Source organism: Saimiri boliviensis, chromosome 4 (assembly GCF_048565385.1).
Source record: "Saimiri boliviensis isolate mSaiBol1 chromosome 4, mSaiBol1.pri, whole genome shotgun sequence".
Classification (NCBI taxonomy): Eukaryota; Metazoa; Chordata; class Mammalia; order Primates; family Cebidae; genus Saimiri; species Saimiri boliviensis.
In genome coordinates, this window is record NC_133452.1 from 126,680,662 (window position 1) to 126,703,950 (window position 23,289).

The 23,289-nt window shown below is 34.8% G+C and overlaps 1 protein-coding gene across 28 annotated transcripts in view; it reads left to right on the forward strand.

Moving 5' to 3' along the window:
• The window catches only part of DST (dystonin), a 498,104-nt gene that overhangs the window by 440,987 nt on the left and 33,828 nt on the right, over positions 1 to 23,289 (forward strand). For all 28 annotated transcript variants that reach the window (XM_074398159.1, XM_074398139.1, XM_074398145.1 and 25 more), the window contains 14 exons: positions 1,577 to 1,780; positions 3,007 to 3,238; positions 4,127 to 4,353; positions 6,104 to 6,226; positions 6,348 to 6,449; positions 7,739 to 7,840; positions 10,477 to 10,650; positions 10,942 to 11,097; positions 14,420 to 14,617; positions 14,966 to 15,094; positions 17,639 to 17,809; positions 18,705 to 18,860; positions 19,377 to 19,583; positions 22,141 to 22,260. In XM_074398159.1, coding sequence (XP_074254260.1) covers positions 1,577 to 1,780; positions 3,007 to 3,238; positions 4,127 to 4,353; positions 6,104 to 6,226; positions 6,348 to 6,449; positions 7,739 to 7,840; positions 10,477 to 10,650; positions 10,942 to 11,097; positions 14,420 to 14,617; positions 14,966 to 15,094; positions 17,639 to 17,809; positions 18,705 to 18,860; positions 19,377 to 19,583; positions 22,141 to 22,260 — 2,301 coding nt within the window. The remainder of the gene's footprint in view (positions 1 to 1,576; positions 1,781 to 3,006; positions 3,239 to 4,126; positions 4,354 to 6,103; positions 6,227 to 6,347; positions 6,450 to 7,738; positions 7,841 to 10,476; positions 10,651 to 10,941; positions 11,098 to 14,419; positions 14,618 to 14,965; positions 15,095 to 17,638; positions 17,810 to 18,704; positions 18,861 to 19,376; positions 19,584 to 22,140; positions 22,261 to 23,289) is intronic.

Below are 23,289 nucleotides of genomic sequence, written 5' to 3' on the forward strand. Positions count from 1 at the left end.
CTAATTATGCAAAATAAAAATAAGAACACCTTGGCTTGGGACACCCAGGAGCTAGATTGCAGACATGACCCTCCCATATTCTTATGTGCCGCAGGTTACATAGACTCTTCCTTCTTTTAAAATCGAATTCATGTTTATTTAGCCCTTTCCAAAACTATTTTGAGGCAGTTTTCTAAAAACCTTCAAAAAAGTTTATTACATTGCTCATAGTTACTGATGTAATGTGCCAGTTTCCTCAACAAGTTCTCAAAATAATGCTCATAATTGATTTTCGTAGACCCATTCAATAAGAATCTAGGCATGTGACCATCCTGGTGATTTTTTCTGGTAACTGATGGAAATTAGAGTTTGCAGGAAAAGATTGGAAGCTTATCTCTAGACTATCTTTCTTGAAAGTAAGTTTCCCCAGAGAAGCTTTTGTGGGAGGCTGGAGTTTGGAGATACATATTTTGGTGAGGATGAAGGGCTGCTGCTGAGGGGACGTAATCAATAATGTGGTACAAACGGGAAGACTTCCAGTGCTGCACAGAGTCCAGCCTCAAAAAGGTCTGCATTCAAAGGCAGATCTTCCCCCTGGGGGTGGCTTTGGCTTTGACCCATGAAAAACTACTCATTGAAATCCATGGGATCCTTGCAGTGTAGATATTCCAGCTTTATTCAGGCTTCCAACACATCTTCTCTATTAGAGGGAATGGGGCTTCTCTCGAATTCTACACCAACCCACTAGTATAAATATCATTGTATTTTTTGATTAGGTAACAAAATTATGCAACACCTTCTTATGTCATGCATTTTTCCTTAAATACATCTTATAAATAATGCTCAGTATATAGCTGTGTATTGATAGATTGATTGCCCTTGCAGCCTGTAACATTTTAAAATAATAGAGACAGATTCATGCGTATGTATTTCTATATATCATTTATATGTAGAATAGATTTATATATAAATATAAAATGTAATACATGTCCATTCATTTTATATGGGTCCACATTTAGTGCCTTATGGGCTTACATCATCCTAACATTCCTAATCCTGAGATTTTTCTCTCCGCATTGCACTAACTTCTGTTGAGCTTCTTTCTATTCTTTTTGCTTCCCTCCCTTCTCCCTTCTTCCCCCACCCCCCATCTTATATCTCTCTTTCTCTTTCTACTATTTTTGTATATATCGTGAGTGTGCAGAAAGGAGCACCATGAGATAAGACTTGGTGTCTGTAGGTTGGGGACATAGTGAGTTCAGAATTCTTTTATGCAATATGACCGTTGGCTAATGTTCTTGTCAAAATGTGCTGCTCTTGGTATGAGATGCATAATAAACTGTGATTCATTATTTCACTGAACCAGCATCTTTGTGTGTACCCTAAAGAGACTTTGGCGTGACCAGACTGTTGTTTAATCTTTGTGTCAGGGCCCTCTTCCTGGCAAAGAAGTGCATGAGCCATCTTGTGTTAAATGCCTTGTTCTGGGGAGGGGATTGTTTGGAGCTTCTTGCCAGCTGGATGCATTGCAGGTGTAGACAGCTGTAATATGGAGGTGTGACCGTGAGATACTGAAAAACTGTTTGGTTTGTTATAGCAACTGCGAGAGTTGATAGCTGAACACAAGCCTCATATAGATAAGATGAACAAAACTGGGCCGCAGTTACTGGAATTAAGCCCTGGGGAAGGCTTTTCTATCCAAGAGAAGTATGTGGCAGCTGACACCCTTTACAGTCAAATTAAAGAAAATGTCAAAAAGCGAGCTGTGGCACTGGATGAAGCCATTTCTCAATCAACTCAGGTAATTGTTTACACTAAAAATAGAATTGGGTTCTTGCAGACAGCAGAGCACAGAAAGACATTTTCCTGAATCTCCTGATTAAATTTTAACTAAAATTATTTCACCACATTAACTCTGAGTATTGATGTCTGTGTCTCTCAGAGGTAATGTTTGCTTGAATTCAGCCTTTCTCTACTTATCTTTCTCTGCCTACCGATAGATATAATAAAAATAATTTTCAGTGACTTAAGAAACATGCAGTTGTCATCATTGTCCAAATATTTAATTCATTGACCATCCTGACTAGAATGCAATATTTGCCATTGGGAGAGTTCAAGGAAAGTGTTGTAATTCTTAACAAAACACTCTCAAGAAGGCAGTGAGAAGAAAGACAGAATGATAGGCTGAATGAAAGAAAAAGAATATAAAGCTCTATACTGATGGTTTTTTCTTTTCCGAAAATACCTTTTTCTTAAGAAGTTGAATTTTGAAATACCTACAGATTTTCCCATTTTCAAGGTTTGGTTTTTGTTATTAGATATGGGACATTAGGGTGGGCCAATGTCACAATCCCGTGTAATTATTCCTTTAACTTTGAGATAGTATAGAGCAACGTTCATTCGTAGATATGAATGAACAAGTTTTTATAGCTTTGCTTAATTATCTATGGAACCTTTAGAAACAAAAATTTTAAATTCTCTCATATGTCTGATTGCGTGTTTAACCATTAAGTAAATAAAAACTTCTGAAACTTGTAACCTCTGTCATGTCAGAATTTAATGAATTTCACATTAAATAATGTAACTTTTTAGGATGCCAAAATAGTTAATTGAAAATGAAGTGAACAATCCATTTGAATAGACAAATACTCAACTTATTGAACTTGATTTTTAAAATTAATTTGAATTATGATAACAGGATGAAGCAACAGATAAAGAGATTCTGCTGGCCATGTCATCCTGGTCCAATTGCATATTAACATATACCATTTCTTAATGGATACACTCAACTATTCATAAGAAACTAAGTCTATATAGGCAGTGACACAGAGGCACATGTACGTCATGATTTGAGGCGTGTCTTGACACACTAGATGGATGTAACATTTGAATGGGTCTGTTGATAAAGAGGCTAAGATTTATTCTTAATTGTGACATTAAATTGTAAAAAATGTGTTGACATTTAAATTTCGCACTTGGTATTACAGATCTTTTTTTCCATAAAAGATCTCTTTGTTTTACTCCTAGTTCCATGACAAGATAGATCAGATCCTTGAGAGCCTGGAACGCATCGTGGAGCGTCTGAGGCAGCCACCTTCTATCTCTGCAGAGGTCGAGAAGATCAAGGAACAGATCAGTGAAAATAAGAATGTGTCAGTAGACATGGAGAAGCTACAGCCATTGTATGAAACTCTTAAACAGAGGGGAGAGGAAATGATTGCTAGATCTGGGGGCACTGATAAAGACATATCTGCCAAAGGTAATAATTTTGGAATAGGGAAACAAACTTCATTTTTAAAGCAGTTCTAAATTTTTATGCTGTTTACTTACAGTCCAATTGCATTAAAAAATACTGCATCTTAGAAAAGGTATTACAAATATGATGTGTTTAGGGTTGAAGGACTGTGTATGCAAATCCCTTGTTAATGTCTTCCTGTGTTTGTGAAATTAATCGATTGAATGCAAAGTGAGCCATTATACATAGACCATGTATAAAGACCATATGTTCAAAGACCATGTGTACTCAGCCCTTTTAAATTAATAGTTTGAAGCATATTGCTAATAAAGCCAAATCTAGGGGTTTTTTCTTCAGAGTTACTAGCAGAGTTACTGACTCTGCTACCTTACAAAGCATGCATGCTGCATCACATAGCCACAGAACAGGGATCCACTACCACAGCTAGCCATGTTTGAGATATGAGCTGAGGGTCAAAAGGAAGAGCATGTGTGTAGTGGAAATTGACAATAAGAGTACTCTGGAAGCAAGTCCAAAATATATACCATACATTGTTACATTCCTGAACAGATGATTGTATTTTGATTTGGAGAACCTAAAGATACACCTAGCTGATTATTTCACTCCCTTTGGGATTAAGGACAGTCTAAGTGAACTTGAAACTTGATACACTTGGTTCTACTCTGAGCTCACTTTTGTCAGGAAGAAGAATAGGAGATCTAGAGATATTGTATTATCTGATGTAGACATTTGGACCCACTGATACCCACTGGACTGGGGTCATCCGAAACTTGGTCCAGTTTTAGAGGCTTAGCAAATTGGATCACTGCTTTCTGTGTGAACTGTAACATTCTGCTTTGTTGGTTACATGGGGCTAACCAATAGCCTTGTGGATGTTGTTTTCCTCCATAGCTGTTCAGGATAAGCTTGACCAAATGGTTTTCATTTGGGAGAACATACACACACTGGTAGAAGAAAGGGAAGCCAAACTACTGGATGTGATGGAGCTAGCAGAAAAGTTCTGGTGTGATCACATGTCATTGGTAGTTACCATTAAAGATACTCAAGATTTCATCCGGGACCTGGAAGATCCTGGAATTGATCCTTCCGTAGTAAAACAACAGCAAGAAGCAGCAGAGGTAAGCAGAAAATCTCATTTAAAGTTAAAAAATAAGTTGTGTTGTAATGAAACCCAGATTTCTTGGGTAAATATTAGGGTTTATTCTGTTAAAATTTATATTTGGTTCTGAAAATGGAATGTGCAGTGATACAGTAGGAGATAGAGTTTATAGAGTATACCCACAAATTTCACGTTGAGATTCCATGTTTAAAACAAGTTTTTCAGGCCCTGCTAAATGGTGGCTCATGCCTGTAATCCCAGAATTTTGGGAGACCGAGGTGGGCGAATCACTTGAGGCCAGGAGTTCAAGACCAGCCTGGCCAGCCTGACAAAACTGTCTCTACTAAAAATACAAAAATTAGTCAGGCATGGTGGTGCACACTTGTAGTCCCAGCTACTTGGGAGGCTGAAGCATGAGAATCTCTTGAACCTGGGAGGTAGAGGTGGCAGTGAGCCAAGATTGTGCCACTGCACTCTAGCCTGGGTGACAGAGCAAGACCCTGTCTCAAAAAACAAACAACAACAACAACAATAAAAATTTTCCCTTTATCCTCACTGATTTTGCCTTATTTCAGGGCCTCATTATCTCTTTATTTCTTTTTAGTTTCCAAAGTAATCCAAAGTGCAGACTGTCCTTCCTTGTCAGGCCTCTGACCTTTCTGCCAGTCTTCCCTCTAGATCGGCCCTTACTGTGTTGCTGCCTAAACCCTTTCAGAGGTATCCCCTGCCTTCTGGATAAAGCTTCAACTCCCTAGAGCAGGGCATGCAGCTTTTTGCATCCCAGCCTAGCTCATGCCTATGTTTCCAAACTTATGTTTTCCTATTTCTCCTTTACCAAGCTCCCTCCCTGCTAGTGATTAGAAAGGATGTTTCCCAAAACAAACTGTTTTGCCTTTTCTAGCATCAGTGCCTTTGCACATCTTATTTCCTCACTCTAGAATGTCCTTCCTTGCACTCTTCTGGCAAAGGCAACTCAAGCTTCAAGGTTCAGTTGGATAATTACTCCCCATGTGAAACCTTTTTTGTGTACTTAGCAGAGTTAGTGCAGCTGTGTTCCCATAATACTTTCTTCATGCAAAGGACTCTGCACATAGTATGATTTACTGTTGCTTATGCCTCTGTGTTTCCTCCTGGACTGTGGCCCCTTGAAGGGAATAGCCATATCTATTTTTCTTGGTATCCCCAGTGCCTGGGTTAGGGCTTGGTTTATGCTTATTCAGTGTTTGTTGAATGAATGAATATATTTAACCAAGAAGATGAAAGCAAAAGTAGGATACTGCCTTTCTGTTGTGGTATTTTTATACCTTATAGCTCCTACCTAGGGTAATGACATAAAATGTAAAGCCAAAGCTGGATTATTCTAAATCTGCTAACAAATACATTAATTTGTGTAGTTTTTGAATACATATTTTACTTGTCTGTTTTAAATGTATAATGGTTTGGAAACCAAAATGTCTTTCTAAACCTTATAGTATTGTTGATATTTTTAAAAATGTGTTTTGGTATTTGTTAAGGTATTTCTTATTTATCATTTCTTAAATATTATCTTTATAAGAAACATTTGGCAGTTGTTACTAGAAGGGTGCTGTTTTTCTTTTAAAGTATTTCTTGTTAAAAAAATTTATTGCAGAAACTTAGAAAACAGAAAGAAGTAAAAATTATTACAATGCCACCTTCTAGAAATAACTACCATTGATTTGGTTGTGTACTTTTTAAAGTTTTAATGTGGTTTTGCTTAAAATTCTAAGGCTGTCATTTTCTTATTCTAGGCCATAAGGGAAGAAATAGATGGACTACAGGAGGAGCTGGATATAGTTATTAACCTGGGTTCTGAACTCATTGCGGCATGTGGGGAGCCTGATAAACCCATTGTCAAGAAGAGCATAGATGAGGTACAATCGGCTTACTTATCAGCATGGCTTTCAAAAATTTTTAGTTAATGAAAATGTTTTGCTAAAAGTAGTTGAAACTTCAAAATTGGACACTAAAAGAGTTCTAACATACATCTCGTAGTTAAATTCAGCATGGGATTCTCTAAATAAAGCTTGGAAAGACCGGATTGACAAACTGGAGGAGGCAATGCAGGCTGCCGTTCAGTACCAGGATGGACTGCAGGTAAGGGGATTACAGTGTATGTGCTGGTCTTAGCTGGAATCATACTAGTTGATGTCTACATATTGACACCACCCTGAGACCTGCCAGTGCATATATAATTGTGGGCAAATTATTCCTGTGGTTGCCTCATGTATCTCAGTTCATGTTTTGTCTTTTAGAAGATTATTTCTGACCTTTCAGATATGTGTAGATTTATATACACATCTAAACACATTTCTGTATACACATTCAGTGAAATTTACTTTGAAAAGAAATATTTTGATTTTTTTAGAGTGAAAGTAAATGTTCCCACACAGTATTTTTTATAAATGGCTCAGCACCAGACAGTGAAATGGAACTAAATCTGAATTCTGTTCTGAGTGGAATAAGATGAAAGGAGTAAACACTATCTAAAAATATCACCAAGTTTAACTAAAGTCAGAAGTAAAGAAATTTGATTTGAAGCCAGTGTTCTCCATGTACAAAATAGATTTCTATTAGGTCATAATCTGGTGTGTAAAAAGTGTTTTCTTCTTTTCCATATTTATAATTCCTTTTAATAGTTGTTTTTCATTTCTCTTAAAGGTTTTCATTCAGTTCATTAACCATTTGTAAGGTTTGGTTTTTTTTAGTATTAAAAATTCTCTTGTCAGCTGAGGCCAACTAGGATGTATTTCTCTGCCTCCCTTAACCTTGCTCCATTTCCTCACAGGCTGGCAGGAGTTTAATCTTTCATCCTTCTTACCATATGGAAAAAGCTTAAGTATTTCCATACACAAAGTGAATATTCTTTTTAAGCCCAGATGAGAACATCTTTTCCTTTTTCATTATGCCACTCCATTTCTATATTTGTAAAAATAAATGTCACAGCTAGGCTTTATGCCAGCTGAGAAATTTTTTGAACTTTGGAAATATATGAAAAATTTTACTACAAATAACACTTTATTAATAAATTCCCCTTTCCTTTCCTTTTTTTTTTTTTTTTTGGTAACCAAAGTGATAATTTACTAGTGAGGTATCAATGACAAGTAACTAACTTGGGCTCCAGCCCATCTGTGAGACTCAGTCAAGAATCAATCGAATAAACAATTTATTTTGCAAACTTATATGTATCTATTTCATGTTTGGGATGATCATTTTGATATATTGCTGCTTTTACTTATTTAGGTGAACTATGTTAATTTTTTTTTAAATAGTCTCATTTTGCAATATCTTTTAGATTTACGATTGTATTTTTCTGTGGTACTTGAAATATTGTAGCAATTTCAAATGTACTGTTATAACAACACATGGACTAATGTGTCTTTCAGGCGGTATTTGACTGGGTAGATATTGCAGGTGGTAAATTAGCTTCAATGTCTCCGATTGGAACAGATCTTGAAACTGTCAAGCAGCAGATTGAAGAGCTAAAGGTATGTGTGGAAACCAGTTTATCAAAGACTTCCTTGCAGTTTTAAGTTCTTGATTCACATGATTTTTACATAAATTTATTTTACCTAATGTAAGTATGACAACTTAATTATAAAGTTAGTTTAATGTACATTGCGCCTTCACATACTAAGCAATATGTAAGTGCTTATTTAATAAAGGAAAGAAAATGCTATTGATAGTTTTCTTTTTATAATAAATTAATAACTGTTCATTATAGAAAAATCAGAAAATACAAATAAAAAGGAGAAAAACAAATTATTTGAAGTCACCCAAAATATTACATACCTAGAGTCAAACTTTCTTAGATTTGATTTATAGCCTTTTCAGTATCTTCATGTTAGGGACATACGATGTGGGTGTGTGTGTGTGTGTGTGTGTGTGTGTGTGTTTGTGTGTAGAGAGAGAGAGAGAGATGTATTTAGATAATACTGTAAGGATTTTTATAACTTGTTTAACTTGTTTATTATTCAGTAGTATATTGTTATTAGTACACTACAACATCATTTTTCTTTTCCTCATACATATATATATTTTTTGAGACGGAGTTTCACTTTTGTTACCCAGGCTGGAGTGCAATGGCACGATCTCGGCTCACCGCAACCTCCACCTACTGGGTTCAAGCAATTCTCCTGCCTCAGCCTCCTGAGTAGCTGGGATTACAGGAACGTGCCACCATGCCCAGCTAATTTTTTTTTTTTTGTATTTTTAGTAGAGACAGGGTTTCACCATGTTGACCAGGATGGTCTCTATCTCTTGACCTTGTGATCCACCCACCTCAGCCTCCCAAAGTGCTGGGATTACAGGCTTGAGCCACCGTGCCTGGCTCCTCATACATATTTTGAATGCTTATTTTTAATTTTTGTGGGTACATAGTAGGGGTATGTATTTATAGGTTACATGAGCTATATTGATACAGGCATGCAATATATAATAATTACATCGGGGTAAATGGAGGTACCCACCTCAAGCATTTATCCTTTGTGTTACAAATAATCCAATTATACTCTTCATTATTTTTAAATGTACAAAAATTATTTTTGACTATGATGACCTTATGTGCTCACAAATACTAGGTCTTATTCATTCTTTCTATTATTTTATACCTATTAACCCAATATTTTTATTTTCTTTAGAGTGTTCTGAGTAATTCATTTAGTCTAACAGGTTAAAAACACATTCATGACACAATAATGTTTCCCAAAATGTTAGTTTTGTAAATGTTTGTTGTTTTTCATAGCTGTCCTCTATAATTTTTGCTTTTGTAATTCTTGATCTGCAGATGTGAGAATGGCTGGGCTGTTTCCTCTTCGAATTCCTCTGTACCAATAATCATTTATCAAAATGGGATCAGCTATTTCCTTCCTAATTTTAACTCTCCATATGCAGAGACATCACACCATTTGCTATAAACTCTGCTAGAATTTATGTGAAATTATTATCTGGCTTTAAAATTGCAGGATTTCTATCTCTAAGTGCGACATAGAATATTTTATCTGGAAACAAATTTTCTTTGTGATAGTTTTATTGTTACTATCACTAAATTGAGATTTTTATTTTACTTTAATCTGCTCATGTAGCAAACACATGATATACTTTATGTACAATTATGAGTGTGGATAATTTATTTTTGATAATTTTATATAGCTCAGTGGTTTTTATATAGCAGCCTGGTTAGAAGTGCTCACTCTGAAATCAGGTTATCTGAGTTCAGGTCCTAGTTTGTCCACTTAGGGCATATAGCCTCAGAAAGGTTATCTAACTGGTCTTATGCCTATGTCTTTAGCTTAAATTAAGGATAAAATTATTTCCCTAATAAATTGGTTGAAAGCAACTTGAACATACCAAGTGTTCAGTATACCTTTGTTATTATTTTTAAGTTATTATTCATGTATTTTTGAAAAAAGTTAAGGGACTGCTCGCCATGAATTTTTTTACTATTACATATTGAAATAAATATTTTATGAAGTGACAGTTACCTATTACAAGCAACTGTTTGCTAACCTGTTGGTTGGCAAAACCAAGATTATTAACTATGTCAGTGACTTAGAAAGTGGAAGGAGAGAGAATGGCATTCTGTGTCAGCAGTGGGTGAGGCATGGGAATAACTAAATATTAATGAGCACAGCACAGCTGTAGGAAACATAAAATTATCAGGGGATACAAGATGTGTGTAGGTTTCAGAGCAGAAAATACTAATTTGAGTTTCTTAAGACTTTTTTTGGGCTTTCATATGTGTCAACATATATTTCATTTTCTTTTCCATAATTTCAAAACTCATTTTTCAAATGCATATAAGATATTGGAATAAGTTCAGCCTTGAAATTTAATTTTTATTGTAGAGAACAAAATGAAATGAAATGTATGAAATGAAATGTCAAAATTACAGATAGAAACATCTATCCATCTGAAAATATTGAATAAAAAGAAGATACTTGCCTTATTTTTTTTGTCTATAGTTCTTCCATTGGTGAGCCTCATGTGAGATTTTTACTTTTCATCACCTCTTTTCAGTAAGAAGTGTGAATTAGAATAATGATATAACCAATAAAACCAATAGATTTTTTTGTTTGGAGTTAGTGATTTTTAATATTTTCTTTGTGTATCTCTTTTAAAATAGCAATTTAAGTCTGAGGCCTATCAACAACAGATAGAAATGGAAAGACTGAACCACCAGGCAGAGCTTTTGCTAAAGAAAGTAACAGAAGAGAGTGACAAACACACTGTTCAAGACCCATTAATGGAACTGAAATTGATCTGGGATAGCCTGGATGAGAGAATCATCAACAGACAGGTAAATACCAAGACTTTTCTTAAGAAGTTATACATTTTCCATTTCAGATATTAATGTAAAATAATTATTAAAGATAAAATTAGAATTTTTTTCTGCTTCTCACATGCTATTTTTAACCACAAGGAGCATCAAACTTAAAACATAAAAGGATATGATGATTAGGCTTCATTGTATATGTTTATGGACTTGTGCAGCATAAAACAATTATTTTTTACCCTTGTTTTATAAAGACATATCATTTATAATATCAAATTTGTAAATGGATTTTCTTCCTTCCCACTTTTTTGATAGCATAAACTGGAGGGGGCTCTATTAGCGCTGGGTCAGTTCCAGCATGCGCTGGATGAGCTCCTGACGTGGCTGACACACACCGAGGGCTTGCTAAGTGAACAGAAACCTGTTGGAGGAGACCCTAAAGCCATTGAAATTGAACTTGCCAAGCATCATGTACGTAGCTGTTATTGCATATTCTGTTTCTTCTCTGTCCATTTCCAGTGTCATTAGATTTCTTGGATATGTTTCTTCTTTATGTGTGTTTCAAGTTTATGATTTTGACACAAGTTCATATGTGACATTTATAACTAAAGGTTAAACTACTTAAAACAGTATAGTCAAAGTATTTTTCCTAAAAGATTATGATCAAAATATTTTTTTCATTCAAGACAATTATCAAACAAAACAAGGATGAGCAATTTGTGCTAAAGTTTATTAAGGCTGCATGGCAAACACTAAATATTTAAATTCCTAATTATACCTCTCCTTGTGATAATGTCACCTATTTTTTAAAGTTGTTAGGGATAGCCTTCAAAATCATAGGCTGAAAATGTCCTACTGCAGATTTTATGTATATTGTCACTCTGGTCATTCATATTTCCATGTCTCTTTCATTTGCAGCTTGTTTGTCATGTCTGACATTGTTTTTTATTGTCTTGAGATGGAGTTTTGCTCTTGTTGCCCAAACTGGAGTGCAATGGGATGATCTTGGCTCGCTGCAACCTCTGCCTCCCAGGTTCAAGTGATTATCCTGCCTCAGCCCTCCCAAGTAGCTGGGATTACAGGCACACGCCACGACACCTGACTAATTTTTTAATATTTTATAGTAAAGGTGGAGTTTAACCGTGTTGGCCAGGTCTCAAACTCCTGACCTCAGGTGATCTGTCCACCTTGGCCTCCCAAAGTGCTGGAATTACAGGCATGAGCCACCACACCCGGCTGTCTGACATATTTTTATCTGTACATCTCTTATTAGGTTGAGGTTTATCCCTTTGTCTGCATGTCACCCTTGTCTTTGAATTTTTGTATCTTACTCCTTTTCTTTCTGAATTAATTTTTAAAAATATTTATTATGTTTTAAAAAGTTGTTATATAGCCTACATTTGATTTAAAGCTTGTAAGTGGAAAAAATTTTGTCTTAAGAGATACATGCAAAGCAGTCTTAGATTGTCACCTTTGTAACACTTCTTAATAGATCATTCCCTATCCCTTCAGTCACTAGACTTAATGAATAACAGATTATGTACAGTAGAGTTTATCCTGGCATTCAAGAATATTTCATAGACTTTGACATTCACATTAATAGTGGTATCTTCAGAATTCTAAATCCTAAATTAAAATAAATTTTCCTTGATTATCAAATAGGAAATGTTTATTTGACATATTTTAACATTTTTTAAAAGGTAGGTTTTAGCACTTTATGCTGTACAGTTTTTGACTATTCTTGCCTTTGTTCTTCTTTTCATACTTCCCCACAGTAATTGTTCCCTACTTTAAAATTTTCTTTTTCTCTTACCTGATCTGTCTGCACCGATAGTCATTGCCCAACCATATTTGATTAAACAAATTGGATTTATTTTGCATATTTAATGTTTACAGAGAAGCTTGTTTCATTATTTAATGTCTACATTGTATGTTTGCTTAGAGCCATAATGACTGGTGGGACCAACTGCCTAGCAACAAAATATGTTTAGTTTCATGGTGTGAGTTTATAGCTGGATTTACATTTTTATAAACCTATCAGTTGTCTTAAAAATAGCATACATCAGGTTAGAACTTTGTATGAAATGGTAGAGGTAGAATGAGGCAACCTGATACAGTTATCTTGGTGGAGATATGTAAAGACCTCTTACTTCTGTTTATTTAATTTTGAGTGGCTTGAAATGGCTCCTTCTCTCTTTTCTCTTCTCCTTCCATTCCTCGAAGATCAAGATTAAAGGACATAAAATTCCCAGCAGAATTGCTGGAGGAAGAGATGAATGCTTCCATCCCTCTCCTGCTTTCTTCTACTCCTAAGCTCTGACTTTGTAGCAGGACTCAGACCATTCAGAAGAATGAATTTTGTAGAATTCTTTTTTATATTTTGACCATGAAAACATTTAACTTTTTGATTTTGAGAGTGATCCTACGGTTAACATATCAAAATACATGCTTTCTATAAAGATAACTTTTTACTCAGTTGGTTTTTATAGCCTTTGAAAAACACTCCCTAACCAGGTGCCTCAGAATATGAGGGCATACAGTCAGAGAAACAGTGATATCAAAGGGTTACTGATCTGCACTGCAAATCCGCACTGATCTGATTTCTCTCCAGATGTGTGATGTGTTACATAGTGTGGGAGATGATGTTCTTTTTCTTTACTTTTGCCAAGCCTGAGTCAATGAGTACGGGGTAGGATCAGCTTTTACTAACATTAGCAGGAGGTTTCTTCTGCTTTACAAAAATGTAAGCATAGCCTCCTTGAAAGGAATCTATATTACTAAAGCTATACTCATTCGGTAAAATGAGTTGATTTTTTTTTAACCTTAGGGTTGCTTTCTGCCCTTACCCCATTTTAGTGCATTTAAGCATTATTAACCTGTTTATGTATTTCCAGTGTGTAAAAGGAAGGCATTATATGCTGGGTTCTGTAGTAGGCATTTCATTATGCATGTTTTCTGCTAAAAGAACAGCTGTATTTCAGAATGCTGGGTTTAAGTATCTCTGATAATAGAGTGAAATCTTTTTTCTGTTAGTTGTAGGGACTTGCAATATTTCAACTTAGCAGTCAATTCCAGGACTCCTTCAATGAGAGAAGATAGAGGAATATTCTGGGATTTTTTTTTCCCCTCTTTCAGAATGCTAATTGTAAAATATGGTACTGTATATCTTAGATATAATTATATATTCAATAATGAATATATAGGAGTAAAATGTATTTTCATTACTTGATGTGAGAATTAAACTAAAATTAGCTTGAACAAGTGAGAAATTTTAGAACCTTTTAATTATAATCTCTAGATATTCATTGTCATCAATTGCAAGGGCATTCTAGTGGGAATAACTAGCAAAGTGTTCTCACACAGTTATTTCAGGACATCGACAGAATAAAGGTATATCTAGGAAAGCTGCACATTTAAGGGAAAGGAAGTTCATCATTTAAAAACTTAATGTTAGTCAGCCGGGGCAACATAGTGAGACCACATCTGTACAAAAAATAAAATAAAATTAGCCAACCATGGTCGTGTGTCCCTGTAGTCCCAGCTACTTGAGAGGCTGAGATGGGAGGGTTACTTGAGCCCAGGTGTGGAGGTTCCAGTGAACTATAATAACACCACTATACTCCAGCCTGCTCAACAGAGTGAAACCACCCTATCTCTTAAAAAAAATTAAAATTCTACATATATAATGTTTTTGTTTCAGGATGTTTAATAACCAGAAAGGAAAACAATTGCATTAAAGATAATATTAACATGTTACGCACTAGCAAATATGGTCTTATCTTAATACTTTCAGGTGCTCCAAAATGATGTATTAGCCCATCAGTCCACAGTGGAAGCCGTTAATAAAGCAGGAAATGATCTAATTGAATCAAGTGCAGGAGAAGAAGCAAGCAGCCTTCAGAACAAGCTAGAGGTTTTAAATCAACGCTGGCAAAATGTTTTGGAAAAAACAGAACAAAGGAAGCAGCAGCTGGATGGTGCCTTGCGCCAGGTGAGTAAAAGAATAAATTCTAAAAGCTTCTATAGCATTCAAGACCAAAATGGCATGGAATTCTTTTATTAGTTCACAGACTCCTGTTTAATTTTTGTACCTTAAAGAGAGGAGTAAAAATAAATGGAATAGAACAGAACAGCAGAAGAGAACGCAGCTTTCTACTTCTTAGCATAATACTCTTATCTACTAGAGCTCTCTTGATGAAGAAAGGCAAATCTAATGGTACCTGGCTGTTCTTAAGAATGCATAGAGAGAGGCTTAGCAGGCTGGGATTGTTTGAAGCTTATTTCCTGCTTGAAACTGACAGTGTTTATGGCCCCAACTTAAAACTCCCTCTTACTTCAGGCCAAAGGGTTCCATGGTGAAATTGAGGATTTGCAGCAGTGGCTGACTGACACAGAGCGTCATCTGTTGTCATCCAAACCTCTGGGAGGCTTACCGGAAACAGCCAAGGAGCAGCTTAATGTCCATATGGTAAGCAAAGTATTTTCTACAGCTTTAGCCTCAGAATAACCAACTGACCATTTTGTATGGGCTCTGGTGATACATAAATCATGGAAGAAGGCTTTAAAGGATGTACAGTTTATGGCAGAAATCACTATGTATATATATGCTGGAAACACACCATGTATTGATTAAAATTTTAAAGTCAGAACCTATTCTTTATTTCAAAGGTTAGTGTGTCAGTATATGAAAAGAGGTTTTAGAATTCTAGACACTTTTTAGAAGCAAACCTTCCCCCACAAAATGATAACTTGTATGGGCAGTAATATAAATCATAAAACTATTGTACCTTGAAATGTAAAGAAAAACCTCCAAAATAATCAGAATGATTTAAAATTGTAATAAGCATGATTGTCTCATTTGGTTTCTTGGACAGTTGGAAAAAATACTCTTGTTCTGTTAAAAAAACAACAACAAACTTTCTTGTTTGATTTAATGGTGATAGAACTTTATCTTCAACTTCATATGTACCCCAAACACAGACAAGAGGAGGAGGCTTCTGTTTAATTGTCCAATCTGGAGTGTTGTACCTGTGGGCTGTTCTACCTAGATCATGTGATGAAGCTCCTAAGAAGGAAGACGAAGAAATCATGAGACTTGAAATGTGGGCTTTCTTTCATAGAAAAATAGGGACTGACAAACTAAATTTAGGCTACTTTGGATTTATTGACGTTTTAAATTCATATTCCATTATAATTCAGCGCTAGAAATTCTGAGCAGAAACAGTGTTTCATATTTTGAAAAAAGAGTCCCCTAATTTTTACATTTGTTAATTTACATCAGAGGTTTTAAAAAATATTCAAATACTGATGATTATCATCTTGGGAGCTAAAAGTACGAGTACTTAGAAATTTGGCAAAAGAAATGGGTCATTGTAAATCAATATGTACACTATTTAAAAGAGATTGAATGTTTTTGTAAGATCTTAATAAAACTGTACTTATTTGGAAATAATTTTGCATTTGGTAATTTGAAGAGGAAGTAACCATCTTGTAGATATTGTAAAGACATGAAAACAGACTATGATGGTAGGTAGCATCTTATTCACCTCATAATCACCTTGAATAGTTTAAGTAAGTGCTACTAATTTGGTATAGAATTTTCTAGAAATCTTTGTGGTATACTTATTGTTTTAGAAAGTTACTATGTGTGTGGTTTTTTTTGTTGTTGTTGTTGTTAATTGGTTTTTAGTGCCACAGGAGACCTATATGTTTCACTGGAAAAGTAATAGACTGAATAACTTGTAAGTGCTTATCTGCCTTTTTTTAAAAAACCTGAGAGACTTCCAGATAACTCTTTACTTTCCTGGAAGTACTTGCACAGCTTTGACAGGGTCCAATAATTAGAAGTTTAATGAACTCATAAACAGATAGATGCTTGGGATTATTTTCTAATCATATAAGTATTTTTAAAATGCTGATTTAGAAGAATATAAGAACTTGAAAGCAAAGAACTTACCTTTACAATATTTACTTTTATAAAAAGATTCTATTTTAGTTAACCACATTTGGGAGGGGTATTTAAAATGAATTTTTGTAACCCTATATAATATAATAAATTATAGAAGTCTGTTTAAATAACTTTAAATCTGTGATTTAAAGCATTCTAAAGAGTTGTTGATATTTGTAATATCATGTCAATGCAGATCTTCTGATTTTGTTGTGCTAGAAATGAAAAAAAGTACAAAACTTACAATATTAGTTTCCTGAGTTTTTAGCTGTATCTGAAAGTTTTGCCTTAGGATTTAAAGCTTTTAGTAGGTGATACTGTAAATATATTTAGATAGGGCTTTTTTTTTTTTAAGGCTTAAGAAATACATTTTTGAGGTGTTGAAAATATTTTGGGGTTTGTGGTGATTACAAAACGTTATGAATATAATTTTTAAAACATTGAATTGTATACTTTAACACATTGAATTTTATATGAATTATATCTCAACTTTTGAAATGTATGAAGTTGAAAATGTAAGGGAGACACCCACATTGTAGTTGAATATGTAGACTAGAACTGGTCTTAATTTTTTAAATGAGAAGTAACTTGTTTGTTGGTCTTAAAATTTGAATTTGTTTAAGAAATATTTTCTTATATTCTATATAGAAGATACATACAGTGTTCTAGTTAGTACAAGGAGAGATTTATGAGAACCTCGCATTTTACAGAGGAAGGAATTGAGGCTCAGAGAGGTGAAATTACTTACCCACAGTCACAGAACAAATTAATTACTATACAGTGAAAGCTTTCTTAACAGCATTTAAACTATTTCTTCAAACCTTAGCATGCCAGAATAAATTGATAGTGATAACACCATTTTTGAGATTTCTCAGTAGACAGGGTATGACTGTAGGTTTAGTTGTTGTTGCAACGTAGTGAAATGTTTAAATGCATCAATATTGCTCTGAGAGAGCAAAGAGAGATGAATATATGATGAGGGGCTTAGGGCTGATGACCTAGTAAAATAGAACTCTTAAACTTTACTTTCTTAAAGTGATATGACCTGGGGGTATCTCAATTTAGGAAGTCTGTGCTGCCTTTGAAGCTAAAGAAGAAACATTTAAGAATCTGATGCAGAAAGGCCAGCAGATGCTTGCAAGATGCCCAAAATCTGCAGAAACAAATATTGACCAAGACATAAATAACTTGAAAGAAAAATGGGAATCGGTGGAAACCAAACTCAATGAAAGGAAAGTATGTGCTTTGATTAATGTAATAGAATCAGTGTTTTAGTGTTTCATTTCATGGACTTTGCCTTATTTCTGGGTTGAGCTATTAGGAGTAGAACTTTTAATGATTCATGTTTAAACATTCTTTGTATACATTTGGAGATTTCCTGGGGTTCGTTGAAAATAATATTCTCTTTTAACATGAGAACAAATTTAAAGGGGTAGGATATATTTGAAAATAGGTAAAGATATAGATCGAATGTTACTCACGTATATTTTTAAATGTTAAGGACCACTCAAATTCTGGGTCATTAAATCTATTTTAATCTAATTTGTTTAATCTAATTTTTAAAAAGACTATATATACGGGGGGAGGGAGAGAGGGAAAGCAAGAGAGTGAGATGATCGTTTATATATTTTTAAGTATTTACATTAAAATATCCACGAGAATGGATTAAAATGTATGTTAAATTATGAATATATTTTTATTACTTTTTAAAAACTACAAAAATGACAATCTAAGAAATCTCAATATTGCTGTTTAATGCCATGAAAAAAACAGTAGACTAGGAATACTAGATTATATGCCATCACTGATGGAGCATAAAGTGTAGTTCTTATTATTTTGAGCCCCCAAATTAATTGTTTAGTAATTGTGTTCTTTGGTTAGTTTCCAAAAACATGCTTTAGTGTATACTAAATATTTTTTTTTTAGTTACAATGAGATGCTGCTTAGTAGGCTTAAAGGGTTTTGGTTTGCCAGTATTTTAGTGAAGCCCATTACCTTTATAAGATATTTAGTTAATATATTAATAGCTATGCATAAAGTGGGGATAGAAAGGAATCTGCCAGAGAATGTTTAAACAAACAAAATAACCAAGACCCTTAAACATCACATACTAAACAATCTGTCTTTGCAGACTAAACTGGAAGAGGCTCTCAACTTGGCAATGGAGTTCCACAATTCTCTCCAAGACTTCATCAACTGGCTTACTCAGGCTGAACAGACGCTAAATGTAGCTTCTAGGCCAAGTCTTATCTTGGACACAGTCTTATTTCAGATTGACGAACACAAGGTATGTAGTGAATCCAATAGATAGCATTCTCCTTTCAGACACCAGGCTGCTTTGTTTTTTGTTTTTTGTTTTTTTGAGATGGAGTCTCACTCTATTGCCCAGGTTGGACTGTAGTGGCACAGTCTTGGCTCACTGCAACCTCTGCCTCCTAGTTTAAGCAATTCTCATGCCTCATCCTCCCCCTAGGCAGCTGGGATTACAGGCACCCACCACCACGCCTGGCTAATTTTTGTATTTTTGGTAGAGATGGGGTTTCACCATGTTGGCAAGGCTGGTTTTGAACTCCTGACCACAAGTGATCTGCCCAACTCAGCCTCCAAAAGTGCTAGGATAACAGGTGTGAGCCACCTGCCCGGCTGTCAGCAGCAGGCCATTTTAATGTCAAAAGCATGCACTTGTTATTTTGAAAGCTTTCGTTGTCCTTTAAAACAATTTCAGGTTTATGGTACCAAAACGTATTTTAAGATTGGTCTGATTTTCTTTTGTTTCTACTTATGTCCTTTTCTTCTGGAAAAGGTTTTTGCCAATGAAGTAAATTCTCACCGTGAGCAGATAATAGAACTGGACAAAACTGGAACCCACCTAAAATATTTTAGTCAGAAACAAGATGTTGTTCTAATCAAGAACCTACTTATCAGTGTGCAAAGTCGATGGGAAAAAGTGGTTCAACGATTGGTAGAAAGAGGAAGATCTTTGGATGAAGCAAGGAAGAGAGCCAAGCAGGTGATAATCTTTTAGAAAAATTCTCAGAACTTGTCAATAAATCACTTCTAGCTGTTGAAATATATGTTATGAACATACTTTTATTACAGGCTGTATTAGACATAAAATCATGGCATGGTGCCATGGTGGTTCTTTCCTAAAAGGGCTATGGCCTCAGTTTGGATGCTGACATCACTTTTCGACCTGGCAGCAACTTTAGCCCCTGGGGACTAATTTTAAGAAGACTGATTATAGCTTGACTTCATAGACAGGTTATTATCACTAAGGCCCAGAAAGCAGCCCAGAGTTTTTTTTTGTTTTTGTTTTTGTTTTTTTAATTGGGTTTGTTTTCTTTTCCTTTGTCCTTTTGACCTCCACTCTCATCATCAGAGTGAGACATCGTACTTTATTGTATTGCTACCTTTTGTTTACTAAGCCAGACTTTCTTCACAAGCTATCAGCGCTGAGAGCCAGGCATGAAGCCCTCCCAGCAGCTTTCTGACGGGGCACATTCTCTGTCTGAGTTGGTGGGCACTTCCACCTCTCTGAACACTTGTTGACAGATCTGCATTTCTCCTCTAATATTTTGAGCAGATAATAGAGCTCCATCTCACTTTGAAATTAATTATGTGAATCTTTTGGGGCCACTTTAAAATTTTAATCTAGAGAATCTCACAGATTCACAAGGAACTCTCCTTAATCCTTTAACCTGTTATTAACATTCCATTCTAGACTAAGCACAAAGAGGTAAAGTTATGCATCTGTGTGTCTTTGTACTCCATGAAAGAGAGAGATGTACCTACCTTGCTTGGCACACACACACATATATATATATATATATAAAGATTAAAAAATATATATATATATATTTTAATCTTTGATTTTTACTAGAAGTTAGTGTAATATTGTAGTGAGGATTTTACAGTTACTCCTTGCCTCAGTCAGCTGCATTTTTCTAGCCTTAGTGTTGTACCCATTGTTTTGAGTTACGCTCAATTGTGTGATGCGGAAAGATGTCGTGGGAGTCAAGTGTTTCAATGTTTAATGCTAACAGTACAAATATTTAAAGGATTTAGAAATGACAAATTGCATTGTTATGGCATTACACACCATAGATCCCGTTTTGAATGGGAGGTATGAAATGTTCAGTGTTACAAATGAGTCATCGGGATAGACTTGGTCTCTAATGTACCTTTAAGACAGTATTAATTCTGAGCCTGACATTTTTCTGTCCACATTATGTGGTGCGGTAGCATGTGTAGTGTAGGCATTTATGAACATCAATTTATAAATGTTTCTTGGATATTGGTAGCCAGCTGCTCATTTTTTCCCTCCTTTCTCAATTTAATCAATTCTATTTTCTCATTCTGTGTAATTAACTTTATAAATATTTGCTACTGTTTTTACTGCAAATGTATAGCATTTCCTCTATTTATATGGCTTAAAAATAGTTTTGAAAGTAGAACCAGCCTCAGAACTTGTGCATTTGTATCATTGACCTTACCATCCAATTGTTAGAGCCTGTATTATTTGGAGTCAAACTACCTAACGCCTTGACTAGCTGTTTCTTCAGTTTATTTCTTCTTATTCTCATATGTCTGTTTTTGGCTCAGATATTGATCATGTATCTCTGACTTTTCACAATTTTATGTGTCTATTCTAGTTTCCATTTTTCTGTGTTTCAATTGATTAAAGGTTGTGAGAGGGATATGAAGGTTTGTAATGAGATGATCTCCAGAGAGCCCTTACAGTTTTATGAGTCTGTGTCCCTAATCTGCTGTTATTGTTAAATATTTTTTTGTTACTTCATTACTCATGTGGTTCGGTATACAATAGATTTAATTTTGATTACTGAATTTTTTGTTAGGTATCTGTTCACTTAAGCTTATTGTGACAATTCATAACCAATTTCACTGTTGTATCCAAAAATAGTACCTGCTAGTTCTTTATAACAAACAGAAAAGAAACTGTGGCTAAAATCAAATATATATACAGTACCAGAATGTTTGCAAGGTCCTAGATGCCAAAGAGAATAACAATTTGTTAGAACTCAAATATTGTGGCTGCTCAGACATATAAAACCAATGTGTGAGGAGGCATAGGCATTAAATTGAAGATTTTGAGAGGTTTTTGTTCCCCTTTCTTAACATAAGGATTAAATACCCTAAAAGTAAATCTAGCTCTGTCAACAGACAGCAGTGAACAACAACAACAAAAATGCAAAACATTTTCTGAGAGTTTATGTTTATTATTGAGTGAGAAGAAAGTATAAGGGAGAAGTTCTTTCTGGAGCTTCTGAACTGTTTCTAGGCTCTTGTAGAGCTGCTATGTTGAATGAATTAAAACAAAGTGACTGTGGAGCACAGCCACAAATGCCAAGCATTATCAATGCTTGTTTTTGTTTTTGTTTTTTTTGGACTTTTGTAATTTGTTGATAAAAGCATTACTTTTTTCTTCTTCATTGAAATAACAGTTTCCAGAATTTTTATTACTATTAATCTCTGTCTTAAAAATATACTAGATTTCAAGTATGATACGCTTGAAAAATTTTCGAACACAGATGTAAATTTCTTTCCAGTTCCACGAAGCTTGGAGTAAACTTATGGAGTGGCTGGAAGAGTCAGAAAAGTCTTTGGATTCTGAACTGGAAATCGCAAATGATCCAGACAAAATAAAAACACAGCTTGCACAACATAAGGTGAGTCTATAATTAAGAAAAACATATCATCTCCTTATATAGTTCAAGATCACTTTAAAATTCTTACTTCATCGCCTATTTATTTATCACTAAAGAAAAAAGGCTGTTCATTTTGTACCTATATTAAATTTTAAACCTGTTGCTCTTCGTGTTGGTCAGGTTGCAATATCTTTATGCTTCAGTGACCATTTCATTACGATTCCAAGGTTAATTGTTTAAAACATATAAAATAAAAATGGAAGTCTTCTACAGTCTAAAACATATAAAGGATTTTTAATGGTTTTGAATATTGGCATTTTAATTTTTCATGATAGCTGTCTTTTCCTAAACTTTATTTCACAGACCAAATGCCACCTTGAAGGTAATTCTGCAGTAAAAAGTAATAGAGATTTTGCAATACAGATTCTATTAAACAATAGAATGGGAAAAATGGGTTGCCCATACCTCAATTCTAAATTAGTATTTTATTGTGTTTTTGCATGTATAAAATTCCACCCAACCTCAAAGATAACCAATGACATGTTTATAATAGACTAGAAAAGCATGTAGAACCACTGTTTTCTAAATATTTTCTACCTTTTCTATGCCTGTTATATCTTCCACATGACATCCAAAGAGCATCCCCTCTAACCCTCCGCAGCTCTTTAGAATTTGGATTTTTCTGTAATGCTATTCATAAAGTGACCCCACCAGCCATCAGGGTAAGGATGTAGGTAAAAGAAAAGTCATTCTTGCAAAGAGTTTTACAGTTTTAGGCACGTACATATAAATTATCACTTGAAACATGATAATTTTACAAGGCTGGAAAAAATGTGGGTGATATAAAATTTATCATCAGGAGGAAATCCTGGCCATCATCTTCACACAGGTTGCTGCTTCCATCAGCAGGTCTAATCCCAGGAGGTCATGATTAGAGGGAAGGGAGAAAACATAGTGAGCATCTGTTGTCTGGCTAGATGAGGACTAATGAATGGCTGCTTCTGCTGGCACCCTTTACCTGTGAGCTGCCACATTCAGTATTGGGAGCAG